The 18,766-nt window shown below is 40.0% G+C and overlaps 1 protein-coding gene across 3 annotated transcripts in view; it reads left to right on the plus strand.

Annotated features, from left to right (window-relative positions):
* Nucleotides 1-18,766, plus strand: part of LOC112054857 (E3 ubiquitin-protein ligase UBR1) — a 53,133-nt gene that overhangs the window by 2,358 nt on the left and 32,009 nt on the right. For 2 of the 3 annotated variants that reach the window (XR_008252010.1, XM_052888540.1), the window contains exons 2-6: nucleotides 4,628-4,733; nucleotides 14,005-14,153; nucleotides 15,188-15,352; nucleotides 16,871-17,025; nucleotides 17,697-17,839. Coding sequence is in view for 2 of the 3 variants with exons in the window: in XM_052888540.1 (XP_052744500.1) it covers nucleotides 4,645-4,733; nucleotides 14,005-14,153; nucleotides 15,188-15,352; nucleotides 16,871-17,025; nucleotides 17,697-17,839 (701 nt within the window). In the remaining variant the exon portion in view is untranslated. Of the gene's footprint in view, nucleotides 1-4,627; nucleotides 4,734-12,306; nucleotides 12,383-14,004; nucleotides 14,154-15,187; nucleotides 15,353-16,870; nucleotides 17,026-17,696; nucleotides 17,840-18,766 lie in introns of those variants that run through there. The other variant, XM_052888541.1, reaches the window with a different exon arrangement.

An 18,766-nucleotide genomic window follows, 5' to 3' on the forward strand; every position in this document is an offset into this window, starting at 1 on the left:
ATCATCATTATCATATTCGGCTCACTGCTGCGCTCAGGTCTCCTCTCAAAATGAGATGGGTCAGGCCAATAGTCCAACACTCTGGCCCAATGCGGATTGGCAGACTTCACGCACGCAGAGAATTAAGAAAATCCTCTGGTATGTAGGTTTCATCATGATGTTTTTCCTTCACCGTTTGAGACATGTGATATTTAATTTCTTAAAATGCACACCACTGAAAAGTTGGAGGTGCATGCCTCAGACCAGATTCAAACTTACACCCTCCGGAATCTGAGGCAGAAGCCACTGGGCTATCACGGTTCTAGATAAATTAGATTAATAAACCTAGAACAAAATATCTTTTGAATAACATTTTGTAAAAAAAAGCAGTAACATTTTATAAAAAAAATACAATTAATAAAATAAGGTATGATGATGTTTGATGATGATGAGGTAGAAAATGCAGGTCATTATGTATTTTCTACCTTCATTTTTAATTTGTTTGTTGACAAACATTCCACTTCGAATTTGGCTTTACTATAGGTCAACAATTTCTTAAGTCACCGTGATGTGGGTTCCATCACAGTTGATAGAAAACTGGAAATTGTTCACTGGAAAATAGTGAAAATACCCTTTTCCAGTAGTAGGTAGCAAACCTACAGCTGTGTACACTAAGCAAAGTCACAAGCCACTGCTCCAGTCTTCTTCCTTCTGGGCTGTTTCCGCACTTGGCCATGTGTTTGATCATAGTACCTGTTCACTTGTACATGCACTGCTCCAATATGGTTAAATCAAACAATGAAAAACCACTCAGCTTTATTTTATTAGTATACTCGTAGATAACAAAGAATTATTAATAACATTAAAAGATCTCAAAGACTAATGTTATTGGAATAATAATTTGATACAGTAAGTTCAGTTATCAATTTGGATTTATTGGGTCTCCATACATTGCTAGATAAAAACAACATTAAATGCTACTGTTTTATTTTTTTTATTACTGTGTTTTCCCAAAATCTCTTAGCAAAGTAATTATGTGTATTGTCTTACTAATATGAAATTGTATTTGGTACTATTGGAACCCTGTGACTCTGTTCACACAGTTGAAGCGAAAGTTTGTGTGTGTGTATATTTGGCACACCTTCACTCTGCAAGTAAAAAAAATTGGCATAAATTATGAAATAACACATGGACTTTTTATTCCAGAAACTATAATATAACAACACCCTACAATCAATAGAAGTGGAGCATCAATGAAAAATGTGGAAAAAATGGGAAAATATATTCTTTTTAAAGTTTCTGTTGAGAGTTCTTAAAAAAATCCACACCAGCATAATTATTTTATTATTATTATTTTGGCTGGTGGGAGGCTTCGGTTGTGGCTAGTTACCACCCTACCGACAAAGACGTACCGCCAAGCGATTTAGCGTTCCGGTACGATGTCGTGTAGAAACCGAAAGGAGTGTGGATTTTCATCCTCCGCCTAACAAGTTAGCCCGCTTCCATCTTAGACTGCATCATCACCATCAGGTGAGTTTGTAGTCAAGGGCTAACTTGTAAAGAATAAAAAAAAAAAAATGTTTCTCTTGCAAGGTCCCGACGTAAGAAAGAGGGTGATATATGTTTGTTGTGGTAGTGTATAAGTATGTCTGTGGTATCAATAGTAGCAACTCTTTTTTTCTTTCTTTCTATACTTTGCAAGAAATTTTCTTCACATATCCGATTGATTTGTTTGTTTTTTCTTTTTAGGGGTTTATTTCGAGTTGGCAATTACTTGAAATTTTTAAGAGAGACACATATCTTAGCATTTCTTTAGATTCACGGGTACAGATTTGAAACTTACATACATTTTATATGAAGTAGTTCATATTACATCCATGATCTGTGTCCTGTGTGCCTTGTCCGGGTCTGTCTTATAATGTCTTGGCTCATCCGGGCACAGCCTGGTCTAACTGGATATAACTCATCCCTAATGATCCTATATGTCAACACTTCCCTTGTCTTGTGTTGATTCCCTGCAGCTTTTGCCTAGGACAAAAATTTATTCTTCTTTATAGTCCGAGAAGCACAGGCAAGAAGACGAGAGACACCTGGAGTGTTTCACATCTATCTATACTAATATTATAAAGAGGTATTGTGTGTTGGTTAGTTTGTAAGGTTGTACGGGTAATCTCTGGATCTACTATATTAGAACGAGTATCCAAAGCTGCTCTAATTGGATCTTACCAAATTTGGATAGGTAGGGAGAACAACACAAGCAGAGAAGGGGAGTGTTGATCGATCGTCAAGGAATTCCTTAACCCTACATCCAGTAGTCAGTCCTGGACTTTGCTGGGTGTTTTTCTCTCTATCACGCGATGGACCCGGCACCTGCACGGTGAATCCATGGAATGCTACGATATTCCTCTCAATTTTGATAGGACCATAACACGAAGAGTCTCTTAATGGAGTGACCTTTAACTTAAAACATTCTTAACTGTGAAAAATTCAGTTTATAGTCAAGCGACTGATCACTGATAGATGTAACTGAACACAAAAAAAACAATCGATTTTGATGATTTTTTTTAACCAATAGGAAGCTATTTAACCCCGTATTCACTACCAGTACATGGGCGAAACCGCGGGGCGTCTGCTAGTGATATTAATAAGCTGTCAATGAAGTTGGTGAGAAGTGAGACCGTATTATATTTGCATGGGCTTACGTCATAGTGCTCCGTGTGTAAATGTCGTGTGTTGACACCAACTGACTCACCGTCTATGCACTAAGTTATTATCTATATGTACTATTATTATAAAGCGGAAGAGTATGTTTGTATGATTAGCTAAACGCACTAATTTTTAAACCTACGAGACGTATTGTAAAAAATATTTTTGAATTGAAGAGGCCCAGGATTGTGATGTTTGGAAGTCCTTACAAAAGGCCTATGTCCTGCAGTGGACGTCCATCGGCTGATATGATGATTAAGCACAGGACCGATGGCTTTACGTGTTTTTCGAGACATGAGGGTGTACTAACTCCATGCTGTTATACTGATATTCTTTGAAAGAAAAATCCCAATAGTTTATTTTTTTTTTGACCCGGGTTTCGTACCCTGGACCTCTTTATAAGTAGTCGAACTAGTTAACTACTATTAATGAACCACAACTGCAATAGTACATTAGGATATAAGTGCGGTAAGAAAATTGAAGATTGTGAAAATTACAGCCGAGGCGATTTTGCAGCTCGAGCCAAAGGCGAGAGTTATAGTAAGGAAGTAGAGGCAGTAATTATCAAAGCACACGTATGTCATACGACGTTTTACAATACATTTGCGAAACACACTTTGAACACACTTTCTGAAAACGAATTTGCATCTTTGCCTGTTTTCCTTATTTACATTTTAATACGCTTGTCATTTTTGCACATATAAATAATAATTTTTTATTATATTTTATCTCACAAAGTTAATTTTATTTATAAAAATATGTTGAGCACTTTTCTGACATAAAAACTCTTTCCCAAGATTTAAAAAAGTAACGTTAGTTTTTAGACGGATGATAAAGGTTGTATATTACATTACGGCACATGTGCGTAATGAGATACATTAGGATATTGAAATTGGTGAAATAAGCGATACTTTACGAGCAAATGTGTTATAAACTATATTTAACAACTGTATAAGACGGTTAAAAACCGCATAAATAGCGAGGTCAGATAGGTTTCCTTGTTTGGCGCGATCCGTCGCGACCGGAAGGTGTTGGAACTCCTTAAACGATCTGTACGTACTTCCGGGGGTCATACTTAGTTGTTTCAATGCATTCCATGATTGCATCCTCCAATGTATAGTATGCGCCAAACTTTTAGGCCTTTCTGACATTGCAATTTGCAACGCGCCGAGGTATTAGAAGATGCGATTGCGATAGCTAGTTGCTTGCTTATTTTATGGTTGTCAGCCAACTATTTTTTATAGACTAGTGGACGCCCGCGACTTCGTCCGCCTTTAGACCTCTTTAATCCGGCTTTTACAGTAGTATCGCTGTAAAAATGGAGCAACTTCTCCCGTTTTCCCAACATTTCCCTTTACTGCTCTGCTTCTATTGATCGTAGCGTGATGAAAAGTATACTATAACCTGCCCAGGTGTATGAAAAATAATTGTACCAAGTTCCGTTAAAATCCGTTTAGTAGTTTTTGTTTCTATAACGAACATACAGACAGACAAAAATTTTACTGATTGCATTTTTGGCATCAGTATTGATCACTAAACGCTCTCGGATTGTTGTTTTGGATATTTCTATAATAAAAGCACATTGGCGGTTCAGATCGTACTATTTATTTTGACATTGACAGTTTGATATTTTAACAATTACACTTTGACAATGACACAAAAGTTTAGAAACAATTAATATTTTTGATATCATCTGTAAGAATTTCATGTACAGAATTGACTTCTCTACAGATTTATTATAAGTAGGTATAGAAGATATGTTACGTGCTTACAATATCACCGCAAAAAGAGTCGGTACGTCCTTGTCGGTAGAGTGGTAATTAGCCACGGCCGAAGCCTTCTAGTAGTTTCTAGGTTCGTCAATGCAGTCAAGCGCAAGTTTACATTAACAAAAAGCTTGATTAAAGAGTGGGTATAAACGGCTTGATATGGCTTGTTGCAGTGAGGAGGTGACCGGAGATGAGCTCGCCGCCGCCGATGCAGCTCGAGGTGGAGGTCAGCGACGAGTCCATGGAGGTGGATGCCGCCGACATGATACCGGCTGACAGGTAATTGACCTCTATGTCGCCTGAAGTGACGATGCAGTTCTTGCAGTCAGTCAATGTATCAAACTTCCATATAGTTCATGTTACCCTGGTACTTTGAAATTTTATGTTTCACGCTTTTGGCGAAAATTAAAAAAAAAGAAAACGGGGGGACGCTTGACAAAAGTGATAACTTATTGCTTTAATAATTTTATTGAATTTAATTAAGAATCCTCTATTGTCGGAGATACCTAAAGAACATTTTCACTACTCTTGCTCAAAAACACTGTCACATTACCACTCCACAGCGGGGCTAAACAAGCATTTTAGCCTCTATGGGCTAAAGTAATTTTGTTTTTTTAATTCTAGTCTGTTACGAGTACTAGCCAAGTACTAGCCTACTATAAAACGAAGGAGGTTTTATTCGAAAATAGAATCATTATAAGTAGGGCCCTGATTGTTTTGAAAAATAAATAAAAAACTTTAAATTGGAAGGAAATGCAGCGTTCTTTTCTGTGGAATGCGTTCATTTTTTTATTTAATTTTTATTGAGTTGCGAATAGAGCGAGATTTGAAGACATGGGACATCCTTTACGGTGTAATACCTTTGCCTTTTTCTCATGTAAAAAATAAAATTAAAAAGCGAGAATTTAAAAAACAATTGGCGTGAATATATACACACTTGATTTTTTTCAGAAAATAAATGTAAATTTCTGACCGTAGCTTACAAATTTTTCAACATTAATTATTGTTATTGTTGTCTTCATCTAGTGAGAATTTTTATCCTAATTTGGAGATGGATGAAATTTTCAATCTGTTACCATCAAAGTCCAGACGCATTTACTTAAATACTTACCTACGAAAAATTTAATAAGTGAAGAAAACAACAACGAATGGATTCACTTACGAAAGGAGTTTTTTAAACTGTTATCTCCCACGTTTACCTGACATACTCATATGTGTTACCGGGTAAAAGCATCTCCCTTAATATCCAAAATTGTAGACTTTGTACATTTAATTTTCAATTAAAATAAATCATTGAATATTGAACTAAACTATTTTATTTTCTCGCAATTGTAGTGAAAAGCAGAGTGTAACACGTGGGGCTAAACCCATTATAAACTTGGTTTCTATTTAGGCGGCCCTCGCCCACGTCTCGGGCCCTAAAAATACCTCGTAATGGGTCTTTTTAGCCCCTTGTATAACAATCTACTATTTAACAACAGCAACATTTTTAGTGGCGAAAGACGATACAGTTCTTGCAGTCAGTCAATATTTAAAACCTCCTAATAGTTCATGTTATCCTGGTACTTTGAAGTTTGTATGTGTTTAACGCTTTTTTTTTAAACACTTTTTTTAAATTGAAAAAAATAAAAAACATGTGCAACTCTTGCGACGCTCGAGAAAAGTGATTACTTAAACTAATTGCTTTAAATAATTGAATCGAATTACTTAATGAATTTAATTAAAACTCCTCTATTGTCAGATTTTGAAAAACATTTTGACATCACCAACATGAAATTTTAAAAATAGTCTGTGGTAAAATCAGTCCAAAGTTCGGCCTGTTCCAGTGTCAGACGCTCGAACGTCATCTGTAACGCGTTACGTTACCAAGCGGTTTACCGTCCCAAAAGAAGTTATCACTACAGTGTTTTTCTGATAGCATGGGTACGGTGACAGTCGCCTGTATGATGTTCCTATTATCGTGAATCGCGGCAAACTTTCAAGAGTGAAACTAATTGTCACCAGCACCATCCTACATGAAACGAACTGTAACAAACGAGATATGTGACACATATAGATTGAATAATCGCCCTCCTCCTGGTACTCGGGGCTAGTTAAAGACTAGATCATAGACAATGAACATTGTAGTGACTATATAAATCAACCTCCCAATACTCTGATAGAGCCGTGATAGCCCAGTGGATATGACCTCTGCTTTCGATTCGGAGATCGGGGGTTCAAATCACGTAAATATCACGTGTCTCTAACGGGGAAGAAAAAATATCGTGAGGAACCTGCATACCTGAAAATTTTCTTAATTTTCTTCGTATTTGAATTCTGGCAATCCGCATTGGGCCAGCGTGGCTCTCATCCTCAGAGGAGACTCGTGCTCAACAGTGAGCCATATATTGGTTGTTACTGATGATGTATTGATACTGTGTTACATGTTTTTGGATGGTGGGAGGCTTGGCTAGTTACCACCCTACCGGCTAAGACGTACCGCCAAGCGATTTAGCGTTCCGGTACGATGCCGTGTAGAAACCGAAAGGGGTGTGGATTTTCATCCTCCTCCTAACAAGTTAGCCCGCCTCCATCTTAGACTGCATCATCACTTACCATCAGGTGAGATTGTAGTCAAGGGCTAACTTGTAAAGAATAAAAAAAAAAATGTTGGTATTTTATTTATTTGCGTTACTCGACGATTTCTGCCTGGCTTGTGTAGACTAACTACACAAGCCGCATAAAATAACTTCTTTCCAAAAACATGTGATTGTAGAACTGTTTTTTTTTAGAAATAGGACAATTATATTAATTTACAATCATTACCTCGATTCAGGAATAGTCTTAATAGGTCAAAAGCAATAAATATTTCATATTAAACTTTATTTATATCACACAAAGAGTTCAAAATGAGATTAACAAAAAAATACACTAAACTTTTCCTCTATTTTGGTCACACGGTCAATGACATAAGATGACGATGTATATATAGCGGTGACAATGCATTTTCACTCTTATTATGTAGGCGGCAGAGGGCATTTTTGCTCATATAAATGTGAGTTATTTGTTTTGGAAGTGTAAATTGTAGAGCAGTAATTGCACGGAATCTTCAATTGTAATGTATGCATGTTTTCATTCTAGTTCGGGAAGACAGTTTGGCTTTGTATGTACATTTAAATTATACTGTGGTATAGAAGGAGGCGTGTAGCATAGAAACCCGTTTAACAACAAATCAACTCACAGTGATAATTTATAAACATGTTCTGCTATGCTGATGCTCTTTGAGTTTCAAGAGGACGACAGCGTAACATATACCATTGAGTTTTTTTTTATATGGTCCAGATCTGGCTGGTGGAAGGCTTCGGCCGTGCCTAGTTACCACCCTAACTAGCCTAACTATCCGAGATTTTTAATTCAAATTTTAAATGCAGAAATGGCATGTTAGGTTCCTCGACAGCCGCGTGGCGTAGTGGGTAGTGACCCTGCTTTCTGCATCCACGGCCGTGGGTTCGATTCCCACAACTGGAAAATATTCGTGTGATGAGCATTGGTGTTTTCCAGTGTCTGTGTGTTGTACATTATATAAGTATTTATATGTAGTCTATAATTGTATATTAATATTATAATATCAACTATCTTAGCACCCATAACACAAGCAACTCTGTATGCTTCAGGGCTTTGGGGCTAGATAGTGATGTGTATTGTTTAAGTATATAGTATATAGGTAACTACACTATCTCCGAGTAGGTACTATAGGCTATATTTTCCTTTTATTCTCACGGGAACGGGAACCACGCGGGTGAAACTACGGGTGAAACTAGTTAAAAATACAAACACGCACACTTGAAACGTCCGAATTAAAAAACGAACACGAAAATGAGGACTTGTTCTCTTTTTTTAATGACAAAATATCTGCGCACCAATTTTGTGCTTTAAGTTGAACACAATAAGGTGCATATTGCCCAGAGGGTGGTGGAGGAAGTTGGCATCTTACCAAAATGCGAGATCTACCTGCTCCCTAAAAGACCTTGTAGGCAGCGCGACACTGAACTGAATTTCGCATACTCGTGTATTAGATAGTACGTCACCACACGAAAATGGCCTCCGTGGCGCAGTGGTATGCGCGGTCCTGGAGGTCCTGGATTCGATCCCCGGCTGGGCCGATTAAGGTTTCCACAAGGCGGAGGTCCTGGGTTCGATCCCCGGCTAGACCGATTGAGGTTTTCTTAATTGGTCCAGGTCTGGCTGGTGGGAGGCTTCGGCCGTAGTTAGTTACTATTTGGGTATAAAGTCCGGACAACCTGAATTATTGAGGATTTTTTGTACATTGTGTTTTATTATTATTATATTACTAGCGGACGCCCGCGTCCGCGTGGAATTTAGTTTTTCACAATTCCCTAGGAAACCTTGGATTTTTTAGGGATAAAAAGTAGTCTATGTGTTAATCCAGGCTATAATATATCTTAATACCAATTTTCAGCTAATTCGATTCAGTAGTTGAGGAGTGAAAGAGTAACAAACATTCATATCATCAAAATCATCAGTTTTCGCAAATTTCGGGAAACCATGGATTTTTCGGGATAAAAAGTAGCCTATGTGTTAATCCAGAGTAAAATCTATTTCCATTCCAAATTTCAGCTAAATCGCTTCAGTAGTAGCGGCGTTATAGAGTAACAATCATCCAAACATACATCCAAATATCCATACAAACTTTCGCTTTTATAATGTTAAGTAGGATATTAGTAGGATTTACCGTAAATTTTGCCGCACACACTCATTGTTTGCTAAATATAAAACCTAACAAAAGCCGGACTAGCCGGACACCGTTAATTTTGGCAGGACACGGAATAGAAAAGTCTATCTATGTCTGGCTTTATTCGGACACCTGGCAACACTTTTTACATTCAAGCGCTCGCCTATAATGTAAAGTAAAAGCCAATTATTATTAATACATAGGTAAATGTATCTCCATACTAGCCGACGCCCGCGCGACTTCGTCCGCGTGAAACTCGATGTAAACTTTCAACTACCCCTATCCTACCCCTAGCCTACCCCTACCCCTACCCTACTCCTACCTACCCCTACCATACTTTTCAGGTTGATTTTTTACACCTTGTGTCCGAAAAATCCAAATATCTTACGAAACCCTATTTATTTTCAAAATAAAATTTAGCCTATGTTACTTGTGGATAATGTAGCTTTCGAAAGAATTTTTAAAATCGGTCCAGTAGTTTTTGAGCCTATTCATTACAATTAAACAAACAAACATACAAACAAAGTTTTCCTCTTTATAATATTAGTATAGATGACATAGTTTCTATCCAACTCGTCGTTATTTCACTTAATTTTATCCATATTATTATGCGATGAAAGTGAATGTGTACCTACTATTTTCGAGCGCGTTACGTAATTAACTACTCGCTATCAAAACATAGACGTTCTTTGTTAACATGCACATTTAAGTGCAATTCTTTATTCTTCTCAGAATCTCCACTAGTTACTTTTTAATTATATTACTACTAGCTGACGCTGCGCGGTTTCACCCGTGTGGTTCCCATTCCCGTAGGAATACGTGGATAATTATAGCCTATAGCCTTCCTCGATAAATGGGCTATCTAACACTGAAAGAATTTTTCAAATCGGACCAGTAGTTCCTGAGATTACAGATTAGCGCGTTCAAGCAAACCAACAAACTCTTCCGCTTTATAATATTAGCACAAAACATATGTACAAGTAATATTAGTATAGATTAGTATAGATATCTACTTGTATCAATATATTTTTCGATAAATAGATTTAAATAACAAAAACCTCAAACTAAATCGAATCCGTAGTTTTTAAGAAAACAGTAAGTAGGTAGGGGGTCATCTTTGGAACTATTGAACCGATTTCCATAATTCTCTTACTAATAGAAGGCCACATTATTTATGAATGTCAAAGGCTATAATTTATCCCCGTATACCTACAGGAACGGGAATTATGCAGGGCGTCTGCTAGTATTTAATATGGTGCATAATAATTGAAGCCGTGATAGCCTAGTGGATTCGACCTCTGCCTCCGTTTTCGGAGGGTGTAGGTTCGAACCTGGTCCGGGGCATGCACCTCCAACTTTTCAGTTATGTGCATTTGAGGATTAAATATTACGTGTCTCAAACGGTGAAGGAAAAACATTGTAAGAATTTTCTTAATTGTCTACGTGTGTGAAGTCTGCCAATGCGCATGGGGCTAACTACTATTTGGTCTAACTCATCTCATTCTGAGAGGAGACTCGTGCTCAGCAGTCAGCCGAATGTGGGTTGTTAATGACGGTGCATAGTACGATATCGTAAACAAAGTTTTGGCTGAAGTACATTCATTGAATGTAACTCAGCAAGCCAGTTCTATATACGGCTATATCTGAAGCATAGAGTAAATCATAGCGTCACGGATGCCACAAAATTGGCATATGACTCTGTGTTACATCACGGTTCACGCGCATTTCATAGATCGACGTGTGAAAAGTATGTGCACTCATAATGACTTTGTTTAAGATGTCGTACTTTTATGGACTGCCTTGTTGGTCGATTGGTTAATTTGTTTGGTTATGGGTCATGGGATCCCGGGATCGAATCCCGGGTTGGGACGTGTCCTGTCTGTTAGTCGTGGGTCGTGTTATTAAAGTAAGATTACTAGGGCACAGAAGATATATGTACAAGACTGGGGTTTTATTTCTTCACCCACAGATTAAAGAATAATTGGCAGTGATGCTGCCATTCCAAATACAAATTAAAAAACTAATAGATTATCGAGTCAGTACGACACAAAGCCATTAGTAATTTTCAATATTATTTAAGAATAACAGTGTGTTATATTTTATTTAAAAACTGTACATCAATATTATTCGGATGTCAAGGAGACTTTTTTATGGGTTTCACCAGCTTCACTGCACAGCTTGTAAAAACTCATTCTGTATCATTCTCTATTCTGTGTCTTCACCATAGAAATTGTGTGGCAGTTGGCATGTTGGTAATGTACACACATACTCTTCAATTCAAATCAATGTAAACTTTCAACCCCTATTTCATCTCCTTCTATTTTTATTTTAGAGTAAAAAAGTACCCTAAGTTTTGTTTGATCGGTTTAGCCCTTTAGCCGTGACAGACAGACATACTTTCGTATTTATAATATTAGTATCGATTATACATATAGATTGTAGTCCTTGTCTTCGTTGAAATATATTAGTGTCTTATTTTTAGTTACTACTTGTTCTAAAAAAAAATAATTGAAATAACAATAATTCTTTTATGCCATTGACACCAAAAATGAAGGACGTACGTTATTTTGCTTTTGAATACTAGCAGAGGCCCGCGGGTACATCTGCGTTGAGTTTAACTTTTTAACGTTATTCATCATTATCAACCCATATTCGGCTCACTGCGAGTCTCCTCTCAAATATCCAAGAATCAGTATTTTTTTTTCAAGTTTTTTTTTGTTATTCTGCGTCATGGCTATCTGCTCTTAAGCCATTTTTTTATCTGATAGTATTATCTTTGATTATTATTTTTTTCGGGAGCTATTACTTTGCTAGAGATTTTCTATCAGTGACTCCCTCTTTGGGAAGAATCTGAAGATCTGCTCTTAAGCCATTTTTCTGTCTGATAGTATTATCTTTGATTATTATTTTCCTTGAGAGCTATTACTTTGCTTCAGATTTTCTATCAGCGACTCCCTCTTTGGGAAGAATCTGTATTAAACTCCCAACAGACGGACAGACTTGATTAAAAATTGCTCGTAAATCGTACACACTTGAAATAAACGAACACGAGTTGTTTGTATGATTTTAGATAGTTAGCAAAAAGTGGCTGCTTGCCAAAGCCAAAATCAGTATATTGTTTATCTCGACGCGGAGCCATCGCCCGAATGTATCCAGCGAAGTTTAAAGACAAAAGAAAATGCTGGAAAAAAGTCATGTAATATTCGCACGAGAGTTGAAAAGGCGACACGTTAAAACCCATCGTTGGCGCTTTATTTAACGTTCTTAATTTAATTCATGGTCTATTTCCAACGCGTAAAGTTGAAAATGCAACACTGCTCGATAAAATAGTGTCGTGTTTTAAAAACGCTGTCGTGTGAACGTATAGAACTACTTGGGAGTGCAATTGTTATTTTTATTTATTACTAGCGGACGCCCGCGACTTCGTCCGCGTGGACGATTCAGTTTTTCACAAATCCCGCGGGAACCATGGATTTTTCCGGGATAAAAAGCCTGTGTTAATCCAGAGTAAAATCTATTTCCATTCCAAATTTCAGCCAAATCGCTTCAGTAGCCGCAGCGTAAATGAGGAACAAACACACTTACACACAAACTTTCGCCTTTATAATATTAGTGTGAAGTGTGATTTATTTATTAAGTCTGCTAGCGACTTTTACATAGTTTTACATATACAAAAAAAAAACAACTTATTAATTACTAACATGCTTAGCGTATGCAAAATCGTATTTCAAACATTGCTTGCAAAACTTTTTTCATAAAATTCAATTGTTGTAAGTGAACGCTTTTTTAACGTCCGTTAAAAAAACACTCGTGCGAATGAAGGCTCAGAAAAAGTTTTATTCATGACCATTGACCAAACTGCTACAACTTTGTGTATGTGACATATTCTTGACGAATAGGACAAAATATATACTAATACTATAAAGAGGTAAATTAGTTTGTGTTATTGTAGGTGTAATCTCAGGATCTACTATACCGATTTTAAAAATACTTCTACCACTAGATAGCCACGTTATTTGTGAGTTTTATAGGCTATATTTTATCCCCGTATTCTCACGCGAACGGGAACTACGCAGGTGAATGAATAGCTATATAAACAATGCCTAAAAATAATAAAATCACTACAAGTACTACATTTAAAAAACATACTACATAACTTTATTAGGCAAATGTTGGAACTATAAGATGAACAATTCTGTTTCTGCTGAGTTATTACTTAAATATTTTTTTTATTTATATTTATCACTGTGTGATTTTTTTTTATTTATATTTATGTGGCTGACCCCGAAGTGAGCCATTGGAATATGTTGATAAAGATGATTCAGTTTCTTTGTATGCTCAACCGATATTACTAAAGTTAGTTTTAGTTTAGGGCAGGTTCAAATACCTAGACTATACTCTGGCAAGTTCGTTGATAAGACTGCGCGGGTGTGAAATCGTGCGTGCGGTGAAGTGACGTGCATCAGTCGTGGGTTTTTCATTCGCCATTCATCGCTACATTATTTATTCAATTGTTTCATGACGTCACATTAACAAAGCCCTTACAAACGGCGCGTTTGACAAAAGGATAAAGGTTAAGGATTTTTAAATTAAGTTTTATAAGAAATCCTTAACTTTTTTTAATTAATATTGACCCTTAATACTGTTTACATTAAGTTTGCTATGAGTTAACTATCTACCCTATTGCTGGCACAATTAGACGCTCGTGGTGGAGACGTGGTGTGCTGTCGCCATTGCTCTTTTAGGACAACTTGCGTGATGCCGTGCCAAGATATATAGTCTGAGGCTTGCCTGTTAAACATGGCATGTTGGTTGCAGGTTCACATTGCCGGCGCGAGCTGACGCTGTGGTGGAGCTATGGCGCGCCAAGTTGGCGGAAGGCGTGCTCTCGCCAGCGCACTTCCAGGACCACTGGCGGGTCACCGTGCCCAGGATATACTCCCCGCAGCCCAACAGGACTTGTTTGGGTAAATTTTGATCATTCAAGCTTCAAGTTATTGTTGTGTCCAAGCGCAGACGTCGGACCAGTACGCGGGTTGCGGGGCGCGGGGTCACCGCGCCGGACCGTCGTGCCAGCGACCGACGCGCGAACACACTTGGAATAAGACTGGCACGGACTGTGTGCGCATACACAATATTGTTTGTTTGGTCTTTTATATACTTATCGGGGCATCGATTATATTCTACTTCTGATATCGGAGAAGCCGTAGCCTCAGAGCAGGTTCTAAGCTTTATGTGTCAAGGATGGCAGATACACAAAGTAACACTATCAATCACCACCGAATCGATCATTTAACTTACAACTACAGGTCTACCCTCTAATTATACTTGATCAAGTATAGCGCTGATACTATCAGATGTAAACCAGGGTTATCTATGATAGAGCAAGGAGTCAGCCACCAGCTAATGTCAGACTTGTAACTGATCCAGTTGGGTTGAAGGGCCCTTTTACAGATATCTAATACTCCCCCATTCTCAGCTGGTGTTGGCTCCCAGCTAATTAACTAACAATGCAATGGCCTTACTTCTATTAACTCACCCATTGAAGTTCGGAAACACTATCACTGTATGGATAACTGACTCACCGAATTTCTTCACTCACCGCTAAACTGACCAGATCCAGCTAAAGCGTTCAACTAGAAATCTACCGCGAGCTCTCTCAGAGATCGTCAACTGACAGATGTCCACAGACAAACAACTGACAGATAAACGACACGCACTCCTTGACGCTTCCAACAGATATCGCCTAATTAGTTACTCTATTTAATGTAAGATGGCGCTACTATCTATTCCTCCGACATACTTTAATAAAATTCACGAAGAGAACCAGTATTTATATTTACAACCACCAGAACACATAACTATTTTTGGTCCTTCGAGCCGGATCACTAGTTGTGTCTTTTAAAGTCTAAAAGTCCAAAGTATTTTGTATCTTTTAAATTTATAAATGTAAATGCAAATGCAAAATGCAAAACTTAAAAATTGTTCTCCATGTTTCCAGACTGGTCCTTCGACGAGGAGTTGGCGGCAAAGCTGCTGATCCAGCCGCTGGAGCAGTTCGTGTGGGGCGCGGCCGAGAGCTCGCAGCCGCCGCCGCCGCGCCGCTCCACGCTCTGCGGCAAGGTGTTCAAGCAGGGCGAGCCGGCTTACAGCTGCAGGGAGTGCGGTACGCATACTATACCAGACTGGGCACAGCTGCTGGTCCAGCCGCTGGAGCAGTTCGTGTGGGGCGCGGCCGAGAGCTCGCAGCCGCCGCCGCCGCGCCGCTCCACGCTTTGCGGCAAGGTGTTCAAGCAGGGCGAGCCGGCTTACAGCTGCAGAGAGTGCGGTACGCATACTATACCAGACTGGGCACAGCTGCTGGTCCAGCCGCTGGAGCAGTTCGTGTGGGGCGCGGCCGAGAGCTCGCAGCCGCCGCCGCCGCGCCGCTCCACGCTCTGCGGCAAGGTGTTCAAGCAGGGCGAGCCGGCTTACAGCTGCAGAGAGTGCGGTACGCATACTATACCAGACTGGGCACAGCTGCTGGTCCAGCCGCTGGAGCAGTTCGTGTGGGGCGCGGCCGAGAGCTCGCAGCCGCCGCCGCCGCGCCGCTCCACGCTCTGCGGCAAGGTGTTCAAGCAGGGCGAGCCGGCTTACAGCTGCAGAGAGTGCGGTACGCATACTATACCAGACTGGGCACAGCTGCTGGTCCAGCCGCTGGAGCATTTCGTGTGGGGCGCGGCCGAGAGCTCGCAGCCGCCGCCGCCGCGCCGCTCCACGCTCTGCGGCAAGGTGTTCAAGCAGGGCGAGCCGGCTTACAGCTGCAGAGAGTGCGGTACGCATACTATACCAGACTGGGCACAGCTGCTGGTCCAGCCACTGGAGCAGTTCGTGTGTTACTGCTGATCCAGCCGTTAAATTAATGACTAGCTGACGCCGCACGGCTTCACCCGCGTGGTTCCCGTTTCTCCCTAGGAGTACGGGGTTAATATACAGCCTATAGCATTCCATGATAAATCTAACACTGAAAGAATTGTTCAAATCGGACCAGTAGTTCCTGAGATTAGCGCGTTCAAGCAACAAACAAACAAACTTTTCAGCTTTATAAAATTAGTATTAGATTGTAACTTTTACATCTTGAAAATTACTCTTTCGGCCGAGTTTCTTCCCAGTAGAAGTATCGCTACTTTCGTTGTGATAGGGCGCCAAACAGACTTCCCAAAAGTAGATAAACTACAACTGCGCCTACTATATAAATGAATTTGACGAACCCGTATTCAGACAGACATGAACAGGTTTCACCCAAAGTCCCGCTTGTCGTTGAGGCCCAGAGTCCCGCTTGTCGTTGCAGGCGGCACGCCACAGAGTGTCGCGTTCCACCTTGGCCACATCTACACTTACCATCAGGTGAGATCGAGGTCAAGCGCATTTCCTAAGCGCAAATCTCGAGAACAGCTGAACCCATTTCGCTAATTCTTTTTTTATAATACTCTTTGAAGTACGAGGATAGTTCTTACGGAGAGTTTTTTTTTTAGGAAAGGGTAGAGCAGAAGTCAAAATGAAGCTTGGCCGGGTCCTAGAGTTCCATATAAAATGACCTATTATTCCATATAGAATAAATCCACTGTGATTTGTTAGGGTTACCGCGGAAGACCAGGAGTGGAAAGCAACTTATCTATATATTAACGTGTGTGTTTGTGTGCAGGCATGGACAACACGTGCGTGCTGTGCGTGGAGTGCTTCAAGGTGTCGGCGCACCGCCACCACAAGTACAAGATGGGGCAGTCGGGCGGCGGCGGGTGCTGCGACTGCGGGGACACCGAGGCGTGGAAGCGGGACCCCTTCTGCGAGCTGCACGCTGTATGACGTTACTATTTATATGCAGGCACTAGCAAACGCTCCGTGGGCGAAGCCAGGGTTCTATCTTGGGGCAGCTATACTTCGTCGTCATCAACCCATATTCGGCTCACTGCTGAGCTCGAGTCGCCTCTCAGAATGAGAGGGATAAGGCCAATAGTCCACCACGCTGGCCCAATGCGGATTGGCAGACTTCACACACGCAGAGAATTAAGATAATTCTCTGATGAAGATAATTCTCTAACAAAATAAAATTGTTAAATTCGCTAAAATACAAGTGAACTCGTAGATATCAAAAAAACAAAAATAACTCAATATTTCAATATCCTCCGTGGCGCAGTGGTATGCGCGGTGGATTTACAAAACGGAGGTCCTGGGTTCGATCCCCGGCTGGGCAGATTGAGATTTTCTTAATTTGTCCAGGTCTGGCTGGTGGGAGGCTTCGGCCGTGGCTAGTTACCACCCTACCGGCAGAGACGTACCGCCAAGCGATTTAGCGTTCCGGTACGATGCCGTGTAGTAACCGAAAGGGGTGTGGATTTTCATCCTCCTCCTAACAAGTTAGCCCGCTTCCATCTTAGACTGCATCATCACTAACCATCAGGTGAGATTGTAGTTAAGAATAAATAAAAAAAAAAAGTTGTTTTTATTTTCATGTACCACTCGTTGTGCAGGCTCCAGACAGCGAAGAGCAGGCGCAGGCCAGCATCAGCCCGGAGGTGACGGAGCGCATGAAGATCGTCGCGTCCGTCTGTCTGTCGTACTGCTTCCGCCTGCTCACGCTTGACCACGCGCCCGGATTGCCCAACGACTTGATGTATGCTTTTTTTTTATTCTTAAACAAGTTAGCCCTTGACTACAATCTCACCTGATGGTAAGTGATGATGCAATCTTAGATGGAAGCGGGCTAACTTGTTAGGAAGAGGATGAAAATCCAAACTCCTTTCGGTTTCTACACTGCATCGTACCGGAATGCTAAATCGTTTGGCGGTACGTCTTTACCGGTAGGGTGGTAACTGGCCACGGCCGAAGCCTCCCGCTAGCTAGATCGGGACCAATTAAGAAAAACCTCAATCGGCCCAGCCGGGTATCGAATTCAGGACCTCAGTCTTGTAAATTCACCGCGCATACCACTGCGCCACAGAGACCGTCAAACTTCCGACTGGATTTGTTTTGACTAAAGACAATTTCTCAAAAATTGATGTTTTGTATATGTCACCGTTAAATTGTACAATACGTTAGTTTATAATGTCACTCGCGATATTATAATCTGTCGATATATTATGAACTGAACATACTGATTACAATTTAACGTGTTATTTTTTGGTTATATAACCTATCAAAGTAAAACCGTTAAATTGCAATTTTAAAACGTCATCTGTCGGAACTTGCCCTTGATTGGTCGGCCTTACAGCAGACCGTTCTGTGTCCGTAGTGTTAGGAATGAAACACGTATATAATACGTAATATATTGACGTATTTTTCATTTTAACAGTAACATATATACCGTGTGTGAAAAAATACTGATGTATATCTGTATATTTTTTGCTTCACTTAACCCGTTATGTGCCATTTTGGCCATCATCACTTTATGGTATGTTTAAGAAGAGAGCATCTTTAAGAAGAGAGTCAATAGGCATCTTTGCAAGCGCATTCCACCTTAGGCCACATCTACACTTACCGTCAGGTGAGATTGTGGTCAAGCACGAGCTTATTCCATATAAATAAAAAAACTTTCCGCCGA

This window comes from Bicyclus anynana, chromosome 23, assembly GCF_947172395.1.
Source record: "Bicyclus anynana chromosome 23, ilBicAnyn1.1, whole genome shotgun sequence".
Classification (NCBI taxonomy): Eukaryota; Metazoa; Arthropoda; class Insecta; order Lepidoptera; family Nymphalidae; genus Bicyclus; species Bicyclus anynana.